General features: G+C 40.8%; 1 protein-coding gene across 2 annotated transcripts in view; it reads right to left on the bottom strand.

Annotated features, from left to right (window-relative positions):
• pik3r6 (phosphoinositide-3-kinase regulatory subunit 6) overlaps positions 1-19,239 on the bottom strand; it is a 28,683-nt gene that overhangs the window by 6,295 nt on the left and 3,149 nt on the right. The window contains exons 1-13 of one of the 2 annotated variants that reach the window (XM_033625203.2): positions 13,371-13,726; positions 11,820-11,904; positions 11,489-11,593; positions 10,884-10,975; positions 10,625-10,693; positions 10,075-10,207; positions 8,310-8,379; positions 7,973-8,177; positions 6,946-7,093; positions 5,358-5,444; positions 3,837-4,080; positions 2,980-3,264; positions 433-535 (exon numbers count right to left, since the gene is read on the bottom strand). In XM_033625203.2, the coding sequence (XP_033481094.1) occupies positions 433-535; positions 2,980-3,264; positions 3,837-4,080; positions 5,358-5,444; positions 6,946-7,093; positions 7,973-8,177; positions 8,310-8,379; positions 10,075-10,207; positions 10,625-10,693; positions 10,884-10,975; positions 11,489-11,593; positions 11,820-11,877 (1,599 nt within the window). In that variant the 5' untranslated portion in view covers positions 11,878-11,904; positions 13,371-13,726. Of the gene's footprint in view, positions 1-432; positions 536-2,979; positions 3,265-3,836; positions 4,081-5,357; positions 5,445-6,945; positions 7,094-7,972; positions 8,178-8,309; positions 8,380-10,074; positions 10,208-10,624; positions 10,694-10,883; positions 10,976-11,488; positions 11,594-11,819; positions 11,905-13,370; positions 13,727-19,239 lie in introns of those variants that run through there. The other variant, XM_033625202.2, reaches the window with a different exon arrangement.

Raw genomic sequence — 19,239 nt, 5'->3', positions numbered from 1 at the left:
AGAAGGAAGTCCTTGGTGGAGAAAAGACACTACAAATAACATTTACTTTAGGGTAATCTCACTGGCCTTGGACAAAAGGAACAAAACTTCTGACTAAAAACTGATCATTAGAAAGAAAAGTGAGCACTATTTACACAGAATAATAAAATATGGTATGGAAAATATCAAACAACACCAAGAACAATAAAATACAAAATAGCAAATGCATATATTCTTTTAGAAACAGGCACATAATTATTCCATGTTTTGGAGTGTCTCTATGCAGTGACACTACATTATCACTTCAACATACAATGAGAGCATTGTAATGGGCATTTTGACGTGCTGATTTTCTGTTATGTCAGAAGCTATTTATCTTGTTATCTCTGGAGTTATGTTGACTTTCACACAATAACAGGCTGATGGCGTGTTGACAAGAGGAAGTGGCCTTACCTTGATAGAGGAGATGGGAGTTGTGGCGGCCCTGCAAACAGGGATGTAGTAAAACTGGAGGTTGACTTTCATTGTAAGAAAAAGCCGTCGCGCTTCCCTTTTCCTGCACAGACAAACCAAATGGATTCGTGAGAAACAGAGTGTGGGCACGCTTGAATGAGCAGTAAAAAGGTTTTGAATTTCAATATATGACGTATGACATTCACAATAGAAGAAATGCTACTTTGCTTCCCAACCCTCACATGGAAAGAATGTAAAGTAGGAATTTAATAGTCCTCCAGTTCAGATCAAATTATGTTGTTAATGTTAGACTTTACACAGCTGAGAAGGAATTTAGTCTTATTTAGATTCAGATGTAAATATGCCACATTAGGCAACCTATTACTGTGAAAAAAATAAATTCCACCATACATTTAAAGCATCCATGTTACATCCAGAAGTGTTCAATCAAATGGAATTAATCAACTATTTTAAACAACATGTAACACTTTATATTAAGGTACACATATTCACCATAAACTAGTTGTTTATTAGCGTGCATACTAGTAGCATACTGACTATTTATTAGTCATTATAAAGCAGTTATTAATGCCTTACTCTTCATGACCATGTCTGAGAATTTTACCTCAGTAATTACTGCTTATTGATAGGAAGTAAGGAAGATGTGTTTCTCCTAATAACACTTAATTAATGTGGTCTATTGTTATACAAAAGACACAACTTCATGTGTTAATAGTGGCCCACTGTAAAGTGACGCCTTGTTAATAAGTAATTCACTGGTAGTCTGACTCTTATCAACCCACACAGGTTCCCTATTCTGAAGTAGCTTTCGCTTCACACTCAGTAAATCCATTACAGCACACAACTACTGGAATAAACACACCTTATTCTGAAGTGATACGGCAGTATATTTTTAATAGATATGTTTAAAAATCTCTGAAGGGATCCATTAATAAAGGTGATATTTCTGCATATGCTGACTTTGTCCTTCTGTCACTTAATCGGAACAGAACCTGTGCATCTTAATAGACCTCCATTTTTTATATGATGTAAATCACTCAAAGGCATACTTTGCCGATTTTCAACCAGCTTTGTACTTTAACAATGTAGGTAACGTGAGAACATGAACTGTGGTAAACTTCCCTCCATCCCACCAACGCCCAGGCCTCCCTGCGCATCTTCCAGCTCAAACTGCTTGGACTACAGATTGTACTTTCTCATTTCTGAATGTCTGCCACCATTGACACAAAGAGTATTGAAGTGGATCAAGAGACTTGCCCCTGTCTCTTTCAAACTCAGACCAAAGTATAAGACTAGGCAGTGCTGATCAATTTCATTTCTCACCTTAAATGTTTTCAGAAACATATTTTAACTTACTGTTTAACTGCAGTTCTAGATTGTTTGTTACCGGCCGGCCACCATATTGTTTCCTGTGTCAAAACGGCCAAGTCTGCATTTTGTCACCCACCAGCAGGAGAGTCTAACGGTCAGGTGGGGTGCAGTGTATTCTGGTAGTCTGGTAGTGGTTTTCCTATGTTTTCTATGGTCATGTAGCATCTAATTTCAACAGTATTTCCATCTTTCTACCGCACGAACAGCCCAGTTTTATGAATAGACCATCTTTCCAGCAGTGAAATACTTCTTTGAGAATGGAGTCTGTTAATCTGGTAGTTGTGTGCTATAATGGATTTACTGTCAAGAGAGGGCAACTTTAGAATAGGGAACCTGTGTGGGTTAGTAAGTGACAAAGTACAAGTGAATTAGTTGAGCAATACAGGAAACATATTCTGAGTTAGAAAGACTTCTTTTAGAGTTATGTGGACACTATTAACACGTGTAGGGTTGTGTTTTGTTGAATATAAAATGACTATATTTATTTTGTGTTATAAAAGAAGAATGACTATTCTTGCAGTACTATCACAGCAAAGCATATTAAGATTGTAATTTATGTACAACAACTTTCTTACTTACTATCAATTAGCACTAATTAGGAGGTTGTTGAGAGAAAACTATTCTGTAGAACATGGTCAAGCAGAATAAGGCACAGAGCCAAAATGCTTCTATTATTCATGCTAATAAATGGTGAATATGTGTATCTTAATAGTTACCACAAATATTTTTATGCCAAAATATTTTTCCATCTAGATTATAAACTTTACCTGCATTAGAGAGGGGCATTTTTTTCCAACTCTATTTTATTTACAGTCATTTCGAGCAAATATGTTTTCCTCTTTATGCCAAAAAAGGAGCAAGTTTCTCCAGAATCTCATGTTACCTATTTAAGAGGAGTAACCCAATGTTTGTGGTGAGATTTAAGTGTATCAGAACGTTGTGTTCTAGTGCTCATGAGAAAGACCAGCATACCTGGTAATGTGTTAATTTCAGTTTCCAGAGAGACAAAACTACCTCAGTACAATGTACTAATGGGATGTCAAACTGAAAGCAATATATTGCACCAGATCAGTCAGTCACACACAAGCCACAGCTGCTGTGAAAGACGCTTCATCATCTTTCATCTGCATTTTGAGACACGGCGAGTCCCCCCACCTGAGGAAGTAGTAGGCCTTGGCCAGGCGGCCGAGCACCCTGTCATCTCCCATGGCGACTATCCTGGCAGTAAAGTGTCTCTGCTGCTTGGGGAAGGGGTTCTGCATCGCGTTGCCACCTGCCCGCCTCTGCAGAGTCTCCCCTCTTCTTCCACCCTTCCCTCCACCTCCTCCTCCGAGACTTGCGTGTTCCTCCAGGGTGTCCTGCATCAGCGCCATACTGTCCTTCACAGATGGTTTCATCTTGATGCCTCCACGCCGTGACAGCCTTGCTGAATCTTGCTCACTGAGAGAAGGGAAAGTCCTGATGATTTTAAAATGATGTAAGGCTTGGAAACAAAGTCTGCACACTAGCAAATGTTCCCATGAATGTACATTTAATAACCACCGAGTGACATTTCGAGCATTTAGCTCCTTCTCGGACCAAAGAAGTCTAAAGAGGATCTTCACTCTCTAGCATTTTACATGTCCTTCTGTCAACGCCTAGTATTTACAATCTGGATGGGTGTGCTTTTGTACTTTTTTCTAGGCTTGGAAACCAAAACAAGTTATTCAACAGATCCCATTATGAGCAACACATTCTCAAGTTTAGGAAACAACTTTTAAATCCTTGTGCGAGTGTTTTCTCAAACCAAAAATCATGTGACCTACAATAAATGGTCTCAGTGAGGATTACCTTCTTATTATCACCTATTTTTAAGTGTTTTCAGGATGATTTTCATGGAAATCATTGGCTCTAAAAATCTAAAAAACTAAGGTATGCTTTGGAAAATGGCTGCAGAGACTGCAAATTAAGTAAAATACATGAAACTAACAGTAGGCATCTACTTAATGTAAACTAATAGGTACTGAATTTACCTTTTGCATTGTTCCCATGATGTACTCATGCTGGCAGTGTCCAGAGATGACGATGGGGAAGGATCAGAGCCAGGGGGCAGGTCTCTTTCAATGCCGCTGTCGTTGGACATGACGGAAAAGCGCGTCATGTTAGACGGCATCAGGTCACTGGGCGACTCACCCAGCTCAAAGTCCTCCTGCTCGTGGCTGAGGGAGAACTGCTCCGACATGGAGCTGGATCGAAACCACTTGGCCAGCTCTCGCCCTGTCAACATCACAACATTCATCATTATAAGTCATTCAGAGGTCGACAATCACGTGGAGCAAGCACATGCCACAGCACAGAGACACAACAAAGAACAACACTTCGTTCAATAATCATCTCAGCTGCTCTCTCTGTGTTTATTCACTTCCAACTGTCATAATTTATCTGGGCTTAGAACACGTGCACACTTCACATGCAGCCTCGTCATAAACAGACCACATACATGTGTTTTCTTCCATGTGAAACCGTTTTGTTATGGGGTTGCAGAGTACACATGCTGGCTCTTTCCCTGAGAGAGAACTACAGTTCCATCTAAAGAATCTATTCACATACGTGCCTGCCATGTGATATCTCAGTATTTAATGCTGCATATGCAACAGTGCTTACAGGCAACTGTCACTGTCCTTTACAGTAAACAATGTATGGTACACAGTATCTTATCAAAGACGTAACACAGGACAGGACATAACCTCTTCATTTATAAGTCACACAAAGCTACCGGAGCTTTTACCACGTGTACTGTTTCACTGAGTATGATGATTTACACTTTACTGTATGACATCCTACACTGAGAACATAAAGGCCGTACTATAAGTGTACACTTGTCTTGGGAATAGTCAGTCTCACAATTCCACTGATTCAAAACAAATCTGTTCCAGTTAAATCTGTTTGTTACATTACTTGAGTCTAGCTCTGATTAACTTTGAGGAGCAATCTACCCCTCACACATTCTCACACTGTGCCACACTGAAAGTGGTGTAATTGTTTTTTTTAGGCATCTACTTTCGTCATTTCAGAATTTCAAAATGATTTCCAAAGGCCTTGTTCAGACATGCGATTCTGATCAGCTTTCTACAGATGCGTCTCAGTCTTGACACTCCAGCTGCTTAATTCAGATTTCAAAGTGTCTCTGAACACAACACACAACGAAAAGAGTGACAGAAGTGCTGGGCAGATCCATGGTGCTACTAGCGGAGCGCTTATGAGGACACACAAATCCAACCTAATTACTTGCACATAACAGTGCGGACAGTCTGTCTTCAAGATCTGATTGAAATAACAAATGAATTTCATTAATTGTAATTGTCGTGATGCCACTGTTGGTGTATAAACAACTATGGATTTATCTGTGTACGCTTGTTGAACAGCAGTGCAAAAGTGTTCACTTCAGTCAGCTCAGTTGTGAGTAAATAATTCCAGTTTCAGCCTTTTTTTAGTTCAGCTGACTGGTAGTAACGACTTCCTCTAGACCCCCCCCAGTTTCCAAAGCTACTCACAGATATCCAGATCCTCCGTCCACAGGTGGAAGCTCATCTCTGGGTTAGGAAGAGGGCAGTCACGCAGTTGTCCACTGGACAATGGCTCTGCAATACACACACACATGCACGTGGAGGAAGAGAGATAGGAAGAAACCAAAACTGTCACAATGACACTCAAAACAAAACACCTCCCCACCCCTACAACTTCCTGTCTGTAAACACTTCTGTCTATCCCTCACTGTCACAGCTGGGATGAGGGGAGAGCAGGTTCACTGGACTGTGTTGCTGACATGAGAACATTGGGAGAAAAGAGTGGATGTCATGGAAATAGATATCCTGAGAATGATAAAAATACAGACAACTGACTCGACTGATTTGGCCGTGGAGGAAACTGCTACATAGAGGCAAGGTCACATATTTGATCTCAGCAACAACCAACGATGTCAAACCCTTGCAAACACAAAAAACATGTCCATCACCTAGCAATGTGTGCTTGAACAGAGCACTGCACTCCACTGTGCTGGCTTATAGCAAAACAACTTAGTTCTAATTAGTACAAGCCCAAGATGATGTAGCGATAGTCATGCGATAATTCCCTGCCCCATTAATTTTAATACATTGCCCCAGTCACATAAACTGCCTTCCTTACAACCCATGCACAACATGTGAGAGCTCTGTAGAACCCACAAATTTATGTGCAATTTTCAACATTTGGTAGAGAAGGAACACTTTTTTCAGACTGCAAACTATGACAACGGCCAATGGAATATGCCAAAGAAGAAATCAGATAAAATACAGGACTCAAGCATAATATGCATGCACAATCCATGCCATATTCATCATTCCTTTACAACTGAAGGAGATGTCATTTAGTGCAACCAAATAGCCAATGGTGGCTGTTTAAGTGTATGCCATATTGACAGTATTTTCACCAATTTACCTTTCCATTAGGCATCTATGCTCTCATCAAAGCCACCAGACTCCACTGACAAAAACATTAATTTTGGCTGCTGAACATGGGAGCTGCTGGTCTACCTCTGCTTCGATCAGTTAGTTTGTTTGTGTTATTCTGTGGAGTCTGGCTTTAAGAAAAACGATACAACAGCTTCAGTTCCCCTCTGACATTAAGGTAAAGCAGTGAAAATAGGGTACACTTAAACTGATTTTTTTAGGTGGCTACAATACGTCTTATAGCTGACCCCTTCACAGCAGTACTTGCTTAGATCCTGTGTCAGACTCCAGCCTGCTTCTCCAAACAGGGACGCACCAACTGACATCTACTGTGTGTAATACACTGACTACGGATAAGTCCCCCATACAAGCCCACTTCAAAAGATCTGAACTATTCCTTTGGTACAGATCATTTGTATGGTCAGAATGTTTTTATTAGTTAATATCAAGACTGCATGAACATCATCTGACACATGAACACACTCGTCGAGTCTCTTGCTGCTTCCCCTTTTCCATTAGACTCCAGTCTTTTACATAACCAGATGTGGTTCAGACTGTTCAGACGGTCCAGACTGTGGTTCTTTCAGTTCTCCTTCCTTTATTGATGTTTAAGCTACACCAATAAGTTGATTTGTGCTTTCCAGAGAGCTCCTACCTGAGTCTGTGTCAGTGAGGATCTTGCTGTACAGCCTCTGAAGACGGCTCCTTAGCGCACCCCCATCCCCTCTGCCGCCCTCCTCCGTGCTCTGCTCCAGAGCCGCCAACACTTCCTGAAAGTGCGACTCAACGTCTTGACCCATGTCCTGTTCCAAAGCACACAAACATATGTTGGTGAACACACATGCACACAGGAAGATAAACACATACAGAGTCTGTATAAATAGCAGAGAGGTGAGGGGTTAGTGGGGCGCGTGTGTGTGTCTGCCCTCCTGTGCGTCCTGCTGAGGTGTTACTTTAGGATCAGTGCCAGGAGACACTTCCACTGTGCAGCAGACAGACCTTCATTCAGGATGTTTCCCATAACACATACATATGAGGCAGGGACTCTTAAACTGTTTTTAATCCAGTGGCAAAAACTGAAAAAGTTACTGCCATTACCATAAACGTAGCCTGACAATATTATATTCTCCCAGTCCTGACTCTCAAGCTCGAGAATCGCTCTGCTTAAGGACTTGCAACCATTAATGAAATCTCCCAACATGCTCTATGTGTAGTTACCAGGGAGATTATGCCCATGATTCCATGATACAAGCAGCTCATTCACTCCCCCCTGACAGACAGCACTGCACATTCACATGTGAAATATATATATAAAATTATAAAGAGAAGATGTGAATTCAACTGAACAAACAGACTCAATCAGAAGTATGTTCAGATAAAGTAAACCATCAAAAATGGGGAATTCTGAGCCAGGCTCTCGATAAGAGGAAATGGCAAGTATGCGGAAAACATTCACATCTACAAATCTTTCTGAGTATAAGGAAGGTTTTATAACAGAGCAGATCAGACCAGGTGAACCTGAACAGAACAAGACTCAAACAGGAAATAGACAAAGCATAATAGCAGTGACAACAACAACAACAACTATGAACGACCACACACTGCAAAGACTGCAAAAGACAACCAGAAAAGAGAAGGCAATAAATGAGAACAACTGAACAGTGCTGTGCAGTTCCACTGACCTTTAGGGCTTGAGCCAGTCTCGGTCCGTTGCACTTATCTGCTCCTAAAGCAGCCTGTATGGAGTGTTGGACCACACTGCACATGTGATCCAGAGGACTTGGAGAGCTATTTGAGTCTGAAACTGAAGTGGACGCCTCAATATCTCCCACCAAGAGTTGTCCCAAAGAACCAGCAAAGACTTCTGGGTCAGCAAGAACGAAGACCCTGCAGGGATGTTCATGACAGACTTAAGTGATGGAACGGGAGGCAACTTTGATTACATAAGCCTTTTTAAATCTTACCCAAGGCTTTTATTGTACCCTCAAACATGTGATACATTTTTAATTTATGACTCACCTCTCCTGAAAGGGATAGTGCTCATTTTTTAGCCTCTGCTCTGCTGTGACCATCCTCTGGTACATCAGACCTGTGGATCAAACAGGCATTTAATGCAAATCCTCATATGGATTAACTGACGCATGATTGATGAGTAGACAGTTCATTTAACATCACAGCAACCATAATCTGGCTTTTCTTGGAGCCATGGCCTTCTGCTTCTTATACTCTCTTGCTGCAGGGCCCCGCAAGGCAGTGTCAGGGGAGAAATCGTCTCATCTGGTCTGACTGGCTGCTGAAGTCTGCAGCATAAGCCGGTGTCAGTCAGTCAATTTCTTATTGCATCTCCAGCATCCACTATCTTTCAGACTCTTAGGTTTGGCTGCATTTGTTGTCTTCGCTCATTGTTTTCAGTTTGGTTTAATGCAGTTTTTCTCCTCATGTGTGGTATGCCTCAGGGCTGAGCAACATAGCGACATTATATTGATATTGTGGTATGAGACTAGATATTGTGCTGGATTTTGGATATCGTAAGTGTTGTCTTTTCCTGGTTTTAACGGCTGCATTACAGTAAAGTGACGTAATGTTTCATAAGTATCAGACTGTCCTAGCTGTTCTCTTAAGCCTACTTCCCACTGGACAAAAAAAACCCACTAACACCCACTGACATCTGGCTTCTGTCTTTACTGGGGAAGGTTACAATCGGCATTTATTCCAAGGACGAATCACTCTGCAGTAGATGGGTATTTATTATCTATGACTCCCATCAACACTGACAGAAACATAAAACCCAGATCAGTGGCTATTTTTTTGCACCTTTTCCAGCATAATGCAATGACGTGCTGCAACAAATTTCATCAGCCTCTGCCAAAGCAGCGCTCAAACATGCTCCAAATGAGTCAACACTGACTTTCGAAGAGAGACCGAGTAAGTCACAGATATAAAAAGAATTAACCACATTCTCATTGGCCTCCATGCTGCTTTCTGCTCTTTACAAACCTGTTTTCCTGTGTGGTCATGACATTGGTTGTGACACACCCGAATAAACGGAAAGGCATACCTATCTACTGGCAGTGGGAAATTTTTCTCACCTTTATAAAGTGCTAATTTTGGTGGTAAAGGGGTGATATTTGCCTTTAACCACCATCCACAGTCATTATATCCACATTACTGATGATTGTTTTTAAAGAAATCACATTGTGTAAATATTTTGTGAAAGTACTTATAGTCAGCCCTAAAATATTGTCACCATATATATATATATATATATATATATATATATATATTGAGATATTTTTAAAAAAAACATTGTGATGTTTGATTTTCTTCACATCATCCGGTCCTATTCTGCCTTTACTGCCCTTTCTTGGAACTGGGTCAAGACATTTAATTCCCACGTCAACAGTATGAGTAATAAGTAATTAAAGTGTTGATTGACCTGCCTGAGGGATTGGCCTCTGTGGAAAATGCAAAAAAACAGCACACAATCATGACAAAATACCTGTGAATAATTATCACCGTCATCACTGATCTAGAATACAGGACTTTTATTTCCTTTGATGTTGAAGAAAGGTCGAGAAAGAGACAAAGAGTGATATCAATGCTGGTAACTTTTCAAATTAAACAGTTTAGCTATGAATACAAACAGAATCCCATATTAAAGTGTCAAAACTTTACAGGCTGTATGTGTTGTGTTTGATGACTAGATGACACTGATTAAGCTCAAGCTCCTCTTTTTTTAATGAACAAATGAGACTGCAGTGCCAAGCTGAGAGTTAAATCATACCTGGAATGGAGCGTTCAATTTTTATCTGCCTCGTGTAGCTGAGGCCTACAGTGCAGTAGGGATGAGGGTAGGTCAGGAGTCTCTTACAAAAGTCATAAACCCGCTTGTACAGCTCATCTGGAATGTAGGCTGTCTGGAATAGCAACAAAAATACACATCATACACACACACACACACACACACACACACACAGGTTAAGACCAATGCTGGTAAGGAAAGCAATTACCATTTTCCTTTTACAGTAACTGAACAGTAATTGTCATATAACGTTGTGGCTCAAATATGAGGAAAAATATTGCACAGGGCCGAATGCCATCTTTTCAGGTGTACACTTCCTTAATGACATTTGTTACAAAAACAAAAAACAATTTCCTTCTCCAGTTAGGTACTTTTTGCAGCAACAGTGAAAATAGTAAAATTACAGAAATGATCTACTCAGTGTGGCTGTTGATTAAGCGACATGTACGTATTCAGTAAATGATGTAATAAGGAGAATAAGCAATTCAAAGGCAGCTTCTCACTGTGCAAAAATGTGAAGGCGATACTGTACCTGAATGATGGCATACATCAGTGTGTGGAGCAGAGGGATGATGCATTTGCGAGAGTCCCATCTCTCAGCCTGCAGAGAAAACACACACACTGTTAGGGCCCCACTGCACATTGTACATGTGATCAGTTGATTGACAGATTAACAGTAAAAAATAATCAAAATATGGTCAAACAATTCAGTGTTTGGCACCAAAACACAGCTGTTTGGTATATAATTAGAGTTTCAAAGTGTCATCAGTACCACAGCTGAGATAACATACCTTTTCCAGCTCTTTTATCAGCACCCACACCAGAGACAAGCTGTTGGCAGGATTGCTTTGAACCTTCTTATGAAGAGTCCATCTCAGCATGCCTGCACACACAGATCAACACATACGCCATTAGCAGATGCAAGATTTCCACAGGCCTAACACAAACTTGCTAAATGTGTCACACTTTTCTCCATTACGGTGCTAATCCAAAATATGTCCAATGACTAACAACTGAACAGCCCTCATACTGCTGACTGAGCCAAATGTTCCACAGCGTGATTAACACTCACAGCCTGACTTCAGTAACTATCTCTTCAGGGTGGTTTATGAGCTGGAATTGCTTTGGTTATAGGAACACACAGAAGGAAATGAAGTCTTCAGCAAAGAAGCGAGTCAGTTTTGTGACGTCTAATCCACATGTGCAGATATACTGAACCACTGCTAATGCCAATGCATTATTTACATGCTGAAGTTGATCTTTTTCCTGTTGCCAAACTCTTTACTTGTTAGATTTCACGCTACATGTGAGCACTGACAACAGCACAAACAAATAAAACCACATCAGTGCTAAGAAAAAAACTTTATTTCAGGGTGTTATAATACATTTATAGTACCTTTGTTATAACAGTCTGGATTCTGCTGGCTGTCTGTGTCCCTGGGCAGCACAGCCTGGATGCTGCGGTAGAGTTCTGGCTCTGGAACTGTGGGGGAGTAGCCAGCTGACAATAAAGTTGAGAGGTTGGGTGTTAAACTCTAAATATGTAAGGGCGTTGCTCAAAAAGTATCAGTATCTTTTGAAAAATACACAAAAAAAACGATGATGCAAAGAGCATAAATAAACATAAAAGTCAGACATATGTTAGCAAATATATTTTTCTGCACACACTGTATCCACATCATTGCATAAAGTGTGTGCTTATCTGAGTGTGTATGTGTTGAGTGTACCTGTTGGCTCCATGCTGCACACACTGCTTGAGTTATCCCAGGGGGCCTTGTTGGTCATGTTTCACATGCATTGTGGGTCTATCAACTGTAATTAGAAAGAAGACATGGGCGGAAAGTGTCAGTCATGTTCTGTCATGTCCGAGGTTAAGTGGGTTGACGGTCTTTCTGTCCGCCTGCTTGCTGGCAGCAGGGTGTAAAATTACACAGATGAAGCTATTTAAAACTCTCAGTTCACACGCAGGCTGCTACCTACATGTGTGTCTTTACTTTACGTTTCTCTTTCTTGTATTTGTGTGTGAAATATATCACCTCCTGTTTACCTTTATGCCAGTGTGCTGAAGGGTGAAAGCGGAAGTTACCCTAAGATGAAAACTACACATTTTTCATCTTACCTGTAGCGCTGTTTATCCATCTTAATTGTTTTGGTATAAGTTGTCAAGTGTTGGAGATATCGGCCGTGTAGTTCATTATCACTCACATAAGGTCTGTGGATTATCTTGAGTAGCCATGTCATGTTTATGGAAAGAGACATTGCTGTTTAGATTTCAAATACATATTTTTTGGCACGACAAGCAGAGTGCCTTCTAGTTCCATTATACTGGAGAGAAGGCTGACATCTCTACGGCCGATTTCTCCAACACTCCGCAACTCACACCACAACTGATAAAAAGCACCAGAGGTGACAGGAAAAATATGTATTTTTGATTTGGGGGTGAACTGCCCCTTTAAACCCAAAGTTTAGGGATTAAAGTGTAGCCACACAAACACCCACACACCTACCAACACACAGTGGTCCGCACTAACCCTCCCCATCAACGTGAGAAAGTGTTCCTATAAATACCTTCAACTTCTTCAGCTCTTAAACCACTTACTTTATCTCAGGTCCCACACAGCTTTGTGACTCACCTCTCAAACCTCCCGAACACTAAATTCATAGTCAAATTTGGTTAATCTACACGAACAAAAATCACCCTTATCACACTTGATCAGTTTCAGATCCCTCATGATGAAAATTAAAATATCCAACATAAATAATCCATCAAAACCACAACAAACACTAAGCGCTAATTGCCACAGGAAACTGCATTTCCTGCAGCACTGATACACACACACACAGACTTGCTTCTTTCTGAGAGTTGTGGATGAGACTTTTACTGATTGACATGCTTTGACTCTTTTTGGGCAAATTCCTAAAAATAAACTCTAATGCTCTGCTTGCAGCATCATGACTGTAAATCAGCTCATGAGGCTGTTTGTAAACTAAGTGCAACAGAAATACCAGAAATGTTCTATTATAAGAACCCTCAGTCACATAAACATGTTCAAAACAGGCAACACCAAATGTTTTCACTGTATGGAACTTGTTAGTTAACTTCCCAGCCAACAATTAAAGTAAATCAAAATGTCAAAACGTTTATCTGTAGCATCACTATAGGCCAACAAAACTGCCAAAACCATCTTCATCAATTTATCCTAATCATTTACCAGTCAAAGCAAACAGGTGTAACGTAGCTAATAAAATACTGAAACGAAATAAATTTATAAACTTACCCTGTTCTGTGTAAGCACGGACCTGCAGGTCATTTACATCCACACGCTACGTTCTCTGTACTGAAACTAACAAGCGTGTGACACACAGAGAGAGCAAGAGCGAGGCAGAGGCAAGTGAGGACAGCCACACACTGCTGAGTGTATTTCCTCTTGTAAGAGGGTACGAGGTTGTGATAGGGGATAAGCAATGCGAGAGGGTGAGTGTGGGTGTGTGTCAGCACAGACGAAGAGAGAGGGAGGCGGAGAGACGAAAGAGGAGAGAGTGTTTGCATGCGCAGGTGTTGGAGTCATAACCTGTGTGAGCCCTGTTCAGTTGGCTCGCGGCCAAATGTATTTGGATCTGTTTCTATTTTTGGACATACAGTATGACTCGTAAAATTTTGCCGTCTTTCCTGTTGACATTCTTGCTTTTTTCTCTTGCTCCCTCCTACACACACACACACACACACACACACACATTGCGCTAGGGGTCATTCCGCAAGCCACATGTGTACATTGTGTAATGGATTAACCTTGATCCCTCTAAGAAAAGCAGCGCTTTCAAAAACAGCGAGTTAACAGCGCTGCCTCAGCAGCTGAACGCTGCCTGTTTGACCACAAGTTTCCGGTTGTCTCTAGTGTATTCAGTCTCTTGTCTCTGTCTTTCAACCCCCCCAACCCCATCTCTCTGTTTACATCTCACGTCCTGTTTCTGGCATCTGTCATATACATGATGTCTCAAAAGAGAGCTTCTCTTTCTTTTCTTTGTCTTGTTCTTTCATACAGACAAACACAGACACAGACACAAAAAATACCTCACTGTACTCACACACATGCATATAAAAAGCACTGAAATGTAAGAGCTTTCACAAACACAGCATGCAAAAAGCGTCTATGTGCACACATGGACTCTGGCCCACACAGATGCGCAAACTAACACTCTGTTTTTACCTTTCTAACGGAAACTATTAAAGCAGTGTAGGAGCATTTCCTCTCTGTCAGAATGAGTGGGCAGACAACACTCTATATTTAGAGAGAGAGAGAGAAAGACAGACAGAGAGCTGCTGAAAGAGAGTGAGCCAGAGTTTAAAAAAAGCTTAAAAACAGACAAACCACATCATTCATAACTTTTCCAAATAACTAGCCTCAAAAAACCACAGTCTGCAGGAGCACCATCATAGTTTTTCAGCTGTATGTCAAGCTATTATTACTGTGAATGGAATATTCAGATAAAAGGCTAAATTTTGTTTGACCTTTGTTCAACGTCCACAGGCTTTTCTGTGTATTTGTTACACAAAGAACTGATGTAATCTTACAAACACATTTGATCTTACAAACAACACCAGGGTGTAGAGAGGAGTTTGAGTTTTAACTGTTAAGAACCAAATTAAGTCATGTGGACATTGAGATGAGAGTGATGTGGTTTACTGCACTGACACAAAGCACTTAATGCTGCAGCTGCACACAGAAGCAAAGATAGATCATATAAAATGACTATATACACAAATACATAATATCAACACACAAGCAATAAAATGGTGTTGCAAACACATTAATCAGAGTCAATCTTTTGTCCTTACAACAAAAGCATTAATTGTGGCTTTTCCATCATTTTAACAAACCACACCAGATATAGGCTACTACATTCCTAACATGCTTTAAATCACCGCGAGACTTTCCCTGATTTGTATACATCATTTCTTTTGCCATCGACGCCAGTAAAACCTGCCAAGTGGCCCAGAAAATGAAATGCTGTTACAGATGCCAAGGCCACATGCCAGTAAAACAAAATTCCCCCATGGCTGTTGACTGTTTACTGTTAATGTGAATCAGTTCCTGGTCTGAGTTTCGGCTACGATACATATCTATCTACACCTTCCCAACGTGGGCAGGCGTGGCCGTGCATCGTGGTGGTCTCAAACAATACAGCTAAACAGAAAACAGGAGCACTCATATCCGTTCAGGCACGCTGCAGAAATCTCAGAAAACAGGAAGGACCTGACAGCAACGTGTGGAAGTGCCTACATAGAGCAAGAGAGAGGTGGTACTGCAGTGGGGGGGTTGTATTGTATGTGCATGTGTGTTTGCTTTATTGGAAATCCCCAGCTTAGGACAGCATGGTGTGTACTGACACAGATGGACCTCAAACATATAGACCTGGACAAAGTGGAAGAGCAAGGAAAGCACCTGCAGAGTTTGTTCCTTATAGCTGCACCAACTGGAGAAAAAAAGTACAGAGTGACGGCACTTGAATTCCCTGACAGGGAAATTCAAGTGTGGGAGCAAACTGTGTGTGCAGTGTTTACAAGGGGCACATGGTAAATGCATCACCTTGAAATTCATTCAGCTTTTTGTATTTCTTGAGGAGATAACAAATGCAACACTGGGCGGAAAGAAGTAGAGGAATGGCTGCTGCTCTCTTCTCTCGATGAGGTATCTCAGGAAGAGCTAGAGGTTATATATGAGTCATAAATCAGTCAAACAACTTGTCATATTGCTGTAAAGCCAACAGTTTGTGATCTTTGATGCTAACCACGCTCACACCACACATTCCAACTTTCATTCAAAAGTTGTAAAGAACTCCCTTAAACAGACAACGGTTAATTCAGCGTGAGCAGTGAGGGATATCAATCAAAGTTATATCCTGCATCAACATGCTGGACAATATGAGGAAGTCCTTTTGGTCCGGTGACTCTGTGTTTGTGTGTGTGTGAGTGTGTGTCTGTAAACCTGCTTGGTCTGAATGACCTGGGATTATTTCCTCTTTGGGACCTGCAAACGTTGAACACACAGTAATGCCCAAAATGTGCAACGAACTGGCAAATGTGTCATAACTGAAAACAAAAAACCTCAAAGACATTTGCTGATTAGAGGAGTTCAACGTCCAATCACAGGTGTGAATGGAGGTAGTGTGCTAAATCCATCAGGCAAGAGGAAGGCAGATAGGAAGAGGTAAAGATACAAAAGGGGTTTCCCAAGAAGGAAGAAATTTTGTGCACATGCAGCGGCCACTGACTTACACACCACTGGAACTTAGAAGAAACAAAATACAAGTAGCTTTTCTGTGGCCTCAAAAACACTTGCTGTCAATGTAAAATAGTTTCTGCTTTCTTTGAGCTTTGCACTCTCAGTATATCCTGTGCATATGACCTCTTACTGCAGAGATTTCCATCAGTGTTTTGGAATAGTGATTAGATTCATTCTTTATGCATGAAATACTCTAAATCCATTCTTATCGCGGATAAAAACAGCTCCAAACAAAGACAGCATTGTTACCATAGATACAGCTGCGGCCTCGGACAGAAGGCCTGCTGCGGATAACCAGAGAGCTGTGGGGGAAACTGAGTATGAATGATTCATGTTTTCACTCAAATTCTTACTTATAGCAAACCATTTTTGTTAAACAGAAGGACTGCAGTTGTGACTTTGGCTTAAACAACTTCTTGCAAGATTGTGAAAAAAAAACAACTTGTGAAAGAAACTGTGAGTTTCTGTTTGTTTAAAATATTTTGTTTCCTTCTTTAGCCTTAAAGGAATACCTCACCCCCCAACATGACCATGTGTATATCAGTTACTCACCATGTAACAATGAATTCATGAGGAAAACTTTGGTTTTCTTGCATGTCTCCACAGTGAAAGATGAATCCAAAAATAGAGAAACTTCTTTATGGATTTAAATAAATGGGGGACGTGTTTAACAACAGCAAAATGATATCAAAATATCTGTTTACAAACTCTCATACAGCTTGTGCAGTATAATCCAAGTCTAATTTATCCAGTCGTATGCTCATTACTTCCCAAACATGCATTTTTGCTAAAACATTGGTATTTTAAACTAAACTTTAAAGTGAATCTTATCTGTGCTCTCTCTACAACTACATTGGCTAAAACAGTAATTTTGCCTTGCTGAACATGGGAGCTGCTAGTCCACGACTGCTTCACTCGGTAGTTTGTGTTGTTGTGTGACATGGCTGAATCCAAATGAACCATTTATAACACCAAAGTCACACCATAACACAAATAACTAACTGATCAAGGCAGTGGTGGACCAGCAGCTCCCATGTTCAGCGAGGTAAAATTGCTGTTTTTCTCAATGGAGTATGGCTTCGAAGATGAGATAAGTTTCACTTTCAGTCCAGTTTTACGTTTCAGCAAAAATGAACGTTTGGTAAGTTCTGAGTGGATAAATAGGATCTGGATTATACTGCACAAGTTGTGTGAGAGTTTTGATTTAGTTTTGCTGTTGTTAAATATGGATCTTGTATCATCATGAATTTTCTCTGTTTTTGGAATCTTTGCTCACTGGAGGCATGCAAGAAAAACAAAGTTTTCTTCATGAATGCAACATAACATAGGGTGTGTAACTGATATGCAAATAATCATTTTGTGGGTGAAATGTTCCTTTAAACCTACAGATTACTTATTATGCTTTTCAAGAAATTGTCATGGTACAGCTGCCTTGTGGTTTACAAAACTGTCCTTTAAAACACATAACATGAGTTTAAGTTTCTGCTTTTGAGGTGCTGTTTCTGTGCCTGTTAAATCAAGTGCAATGCATCTCAGATTTTCCTGACATTTAAGCCACATGCTGCAACCCTTACATGATCTGTAACTCACCCTTCGCTTTGGTAAGCCCACAGCTACACCCAGTGTGCAGTACCTCTGCAACATTTGACACATTCTTTAACCAACTATTTTGGATATTCTGCAACTGACGTGAGTGGAAAAGCAAACACTGTTTCCAGACATGCTGAGGAAAATGACAAATGTGAGGATTTCTGTCAGTTCAACCGCACAGACCTTATTTAGCCACTGTGGGCATGTGGAGCAACACAGTAAAACAGCAGTTAACTTTCACAGGAGGTCACTGGGTGTAAAGTGATCCAGCCACTACAAGCACAGGATGTACCAAGTGCGTCACATAGACATGATCTGCAGCACAAATAGATACACACACATGCACAGTTGGAATGAAATAGCCTTAGCCACAATGGAGACTGCTTTCTAAGGAGCCCACAGGCACACGACAGTGCCAAGAAGTGTTGCCATTTGTTTTCATATTTGTCACAGGACAAACAAAAGGGTGGCGCCTAAAATTGAAGACAGTCTGCGGCTGTCTGCAATTTTGGGAGCTACAGTACATGGAATTACGGGTGTTTTGTAATAATTTTGGGCAGGGTTGTTATTTGAATTGTGTGTTAGATTTTCCGGGAAAAAGAAACAGTTGTGTGGGCTGTTGAGCGGCCAGCACTTCAGGTTTTAAAGCAAAGCCCTCACACTGCTGACTAACAACTGTTTTAATTATTGATTGATCTGAAGAATTTTCACAATCAATCAACTAATCATTCAGTCTGTAAAATGTCGGAAAAATAGTGAAAAATGCTCATCATACATTCCTAAAGATGTCAAATGACTATTGTTGAATTAATCAGGTCATCTGACTGAACTGAACTGGTCAGAGCTAAAGCTGAGACGTACATGTTTTTTGTCAACACACAGCATATGGAGTCTGTTTCATCTAACTGCTCTAAAGTCACAGCTAAGGGGCAAACGAATGGACTACAAGAGGGTTTATTGAGATGTTTTCCCCTGCAGCAGGAGGGACGACTCAATAAATCTTTCCTGTCAGTTCTTTGTGTTTGTAGCATAATCAACAGCATGTCAAAGGTCAGCTCGGTTTGTTCTCTGAAATAGCAATTAAAAGCAAATTGACTGCACAGTCTTAGCTGAGTTTGTGGTCGGGTTGGTAAGGGAAGCCAGTTTTCCAACCTCAGCTACCAACTAACTCAGGCACTGGCTCATATTTGCCAAACCACTTCTCCAACTTCCACATTCCAACTAAAGGCCAAACACTTCATTGAAGCACACGAGTGTGATGCTCCGTGGGTTA

This window comes from Epinephelus lanceolatus, chromosome 3, assembly GCF_041903045.1.
Source record: "Epinephelus lanceolatus isolate andai-2023 chromosome 3, ASM4190304v1, whole genome shotgun sequence".
NCBI classification, from domain to species: domain Eukaryota; kingdom Metazoa; phylum Chordata; class Actinopteri; order Perciformes; family Serranidae; genus Epinephelus; species Epinephelus lanceolatus.
Note: the sequence above shows the minus strand (reverse complement) of the source record. Positions and strands in the feature narration are given on the sequence as shown.